General features: G+C 45.2%; 1 protein-coding gene across 1 annotated transcript; it reads left to right on the forward strand.

The window, feature by feature from the left end:
• LOC136165078 (olfactory receptor 9S13-like) lies at positions 1–951 on the forward strand. Its single transcript, XM_065931001.1, has one exon. It carries the CDS (start codon positions 1–3, stop codon positions 949–951), a length of 951 nt encoding a protein of 316 aa, XP_065787073.1.
• The last annotated feature ends 2,724 nt before the right edge of the window (positions 952–3,675 follow it).

The raw sequence follows: 3,675 nt of genomic DNA on the forward strand, positions 1-3,675 counted from the left end.
ATGTCACCCCACAGAAATGGAAACCTCTCAGTGATGCCTCTGCAGGAGTTCATGCTGGATGGATTTGCGGGAGGTCCACAGACCCAGGCCCTGCTGTTTGCTCTGTTCCTGGCACTGTATGTGGTGGACGTCCTGGGGAACCTCACCATGATCGTGCTCATCACCCTGGATGCCCGTCTGCACTTCCCAATGTACTTCTTCCTCAAGAACCTCTCCTTCCTGGACCTGTGCTACTCATCTGTCATCTACCCCAAAGCCCTGTTTGACTTAATGTCGTCAACCAAGGTCATTACCTTTGCAGGATGTGTCTCCCAGTTCTTCTTCTTCTCCACCATGATCACCATTGAGGGATTCCTCTTGGCTGTGATGGCCTATGACCGCTTCATGGCCATCTGCAGCCCCCTGCGCTACCCCATCTCCATGCGCCCCTCGGTCTGCGCCCGCTTGATGCTGGGCTGCTACTGTGCGGGCTCCTTCAACTCCATCCTGCAGACCAGCTCGACATTCAGCCTCCCATTCTGCAGCTCCAACCACATCAACCACTTCCACTGTGATGTGATCCCTCTGCTCAAGCTTGCCTGTGCTGACACTACCATCAATGAGCTGGTCATGTTTGTCATCTGTGGCCTCATCATTGTGGGCACCATACTTGTGATCCTCATCTCGTATGGCTACATCACAGTGACTATCCTGAGGATGCGCTCAGGAGGAGGGAGACACAAGCTCTTCTCCACCTGTGGCTCCCACATGACAGTTGTATCCCTCTGTTATGGGACCCTTTTCGTCATATATGCCCAGCCGGGAGCTGTGCAGTCCATGGAGCAGGGCAAGGTGGTCTCTGTCTTCTACACGCTGGTCATCCCGATGCTCAACCCCCTCATCTACAGTCTGAGAAACAAGGAGGTGAAGGATGCCCTGTGGAGACTGGGGCAGAAACACACAGCCACGTGAAGGAGGGTGACTGGAGAGACTGGTTTTCCTGAGGGCAGGATAACAGGGCTTTGGAGGAGGCACTAGGTTTAATTTGAGGAATTAATTCCTCATTCATTTAATTTATTCTTTCATCCTATATTTTATTTAATCCTTCTTGGAAGCATATCCTGGGGGAAAAAAAACTGTAAGTGTGAGATGCAAAATGAATAAGGCATTTACTTGCAAACAGAAAATTAATATCCTTAAAGGGTAAGACTCCAGTCTTAAAGTCTGGGTAACAGAGTGGGCAGAGTGGTGAGCAGAGGGTCTCTGAAATAGCATATGTGCCCAATTTCAACATCCTTCACTGAAGACATGAAACTACACAAACTCTGATGCCTCCTCCTTCACTTCACTTCACTTCACTGAATCCATGTAAATATGTGCTCTGCATTCTCCCCTTGACGGCCCAGAAGTGGGGCATTGGTAGGTTCAGCCTTGCCCCTTCCTTGGTGATAACATGGGGGTCAATTACGGGGAGTTAGGAAGACCATGCTTCCCCTCAATCCTGCAGCGGGACTTTTCCTCCACCTCCCCCTTCTGTTCACTGAACTACCACCCAACAAGACAGCACAGAGCACCTGTGCTCCCGCTTTAGACGTTCCTAGTGCTTCCTGTCCTGGGTTTCTCCCCTTGGAAGCCCCAGGGATGCCCGACATCCACCGCTCCACTGATCCCTCACCACACCGCCTGGGAGGTGACAGCGTCCTGGCAGGTTAAGACCACAGAAAACGGTGCTTTGTTAGCACAGGTATCTCCGAATAAGGAGGAAGGTCCTGGTGGCTATTGCAGAGGCAGGAGTTAGAGAGGAAGACGCACTTTCTTGCAGACAGCACAGCCTCCTGCTCTCTGTCCCACACTCCCCAGGGCAGCCTGGACCCTCAGTCCTGACTTACCTGTTCAGAGCTCCATCTTCATTGCTCCCTGGACTCAACACACAGCCTGGACTCAGAGCTCAATGGCCTCCTTGTCATGTCTCCCTAGAGTCACCCACTCCCATGGTCACTACCAGAAGGTGGTCCCCTGGACATTGTATGGTCTGCACCCTATATGGTCAGTGGGGATGTGCCCTGCCTCTCTGCTCACACCTCTCCATCTCCCTGCTGTCCTACTCAGGAGAACTGTGGGCGAGGGGCTAGAACACCCAAGTCATCAGACTGTTGATCACCATTACTGAATGGATAGATAATCTAAGGTCTCTTCTGGATTCTTGATCCCATTGTCTCATCTTTGGGCTCCAAAATTAATTCTAAGTCTTCCAGAGATCACTGTATTCCTCTCACATAATGCCTTCACTCTGAGGAGTGCCTACAATTTTCCATTCCCAAATGACATGCCTCCTTATCATCTCATGCTACTATATAATTCTATCTCCTACTCTCTCTTTCTTCATTTCTTTTATTCTCCTCATCCTCCTCCTCTTTTCCTCATCTTTCTCCCTTCCTTCTTTCTCTCTCTCTCTCTCATCTGTTTTATTTTTGTCATTCCATAGAATATCTTCATTTAAATTTGTAAATGAAAGAAAAAGCACAATATGTTGTATGCAGCTCTAGATTTCTCATCATTATGTCAATTTAATAGTACAAACAGAAAGAAATCTGTGGATCTTAGAAGATCATTAATTCTAAATTTGACTAAATCAGGAAAGCTTGTCTGATTTTAGATGAGGAGAAATTCTCAAACAGTCTTAGAAAGAATGATTTTTAAAACCCTACAGGTTGGCTTTACCCCTGGTTGATCTGCACAGTGAAGATCACTGTACAGTGTTAGAAGTGGTTTATTTGGCTTTTTATCCTGTTAATGCTTTGCAAGCTGCTGGTACACAGTAGGTTCTTAGTTCACACCTAACCTACTGCCTGATTACAATTTGAGTTCAGTGTTAACTTGTCATTGAACCCCAAAATATGCATGATGCATCTCTAGTTATTTTTATTGCCCTTAAGTGGACAATAAACCTATTACATTTCAAGACCATACTGTAGTTTTGACGTTGATTCTATACTAACTTTTTTAAGTTTCTACCTTTTTATAATGCAAGGAAATAGCATTTTTTGTTGTAACTAATTTTGAGAGTGCAATTCAGTAGTGTTTAGCATAATCACCTTATTGTATATCAGATCTCTGAACTTTTTGTATATCAGATCTCCAATATTGCAATCCTGAAACTCCATGCCCCTAAACAATAACTCCCTGTTTCCCCATTACCACCACCACTGGCAGCCACCATTCTACTTTCTGTCTCTACGAATGTGACTTCTTCAGATGCCTGAGATAAGTAAAATCTACAGCATTTGTCTTTTTGGGTTTGGTTGTTTCACTTAGCATAGTGTCCTCAAGATTTAGTCATTTTGCAGCATCTGACTGGATTTTCATCCTTTTAACGCTGAATAGTATTCCATCACATGTGTATATTTTGTTTGCCTCATCATCCACCAAGGAACACTTGGGTTGCCTCCACCTTTAGACTAAGCAGAAGAGTGTTACCATGTAAATGGGCATGAAAATATCTGTTAGAGAAACTACCTCTTTTCTTTCCTTTCTTTTTTTGTTTTAGTATATATTCAGATGTTCATTTGCATCATATAGTAATTTTTTTTTAATTTTGGGAAGAACCCTATATTACTCTCATGGTAGATGTACCATTTTTCTTCCCATCAACAGTGCAAAATCATTGCAGTTTCTCCACATAATAGCCAACACATG

This window comes from Muntiacus reevesi, chromosome 1 (assembly GCF_963930625.1).
Source record: "Muntiacus reevesi chromosome 1, mMunRee1.1, whole genome shotgun sequence".
Lineage (NCBI taxonomy): Eukaryota > Metazoa > Chordata > Mammalia > Artiodactyla > Cervidae > Muntiacus > Muntiacus reevesi.

Bases quoted from the DNA above. Each gene is read 5' to 3' on its own strand.
- LOC136165078 (XM_065931001.1), top strand. From the start codon at position 1: ATGTCACCCCACAGAAATGGAAACCTCTCAGTGATGCCTCTGCAGGAG.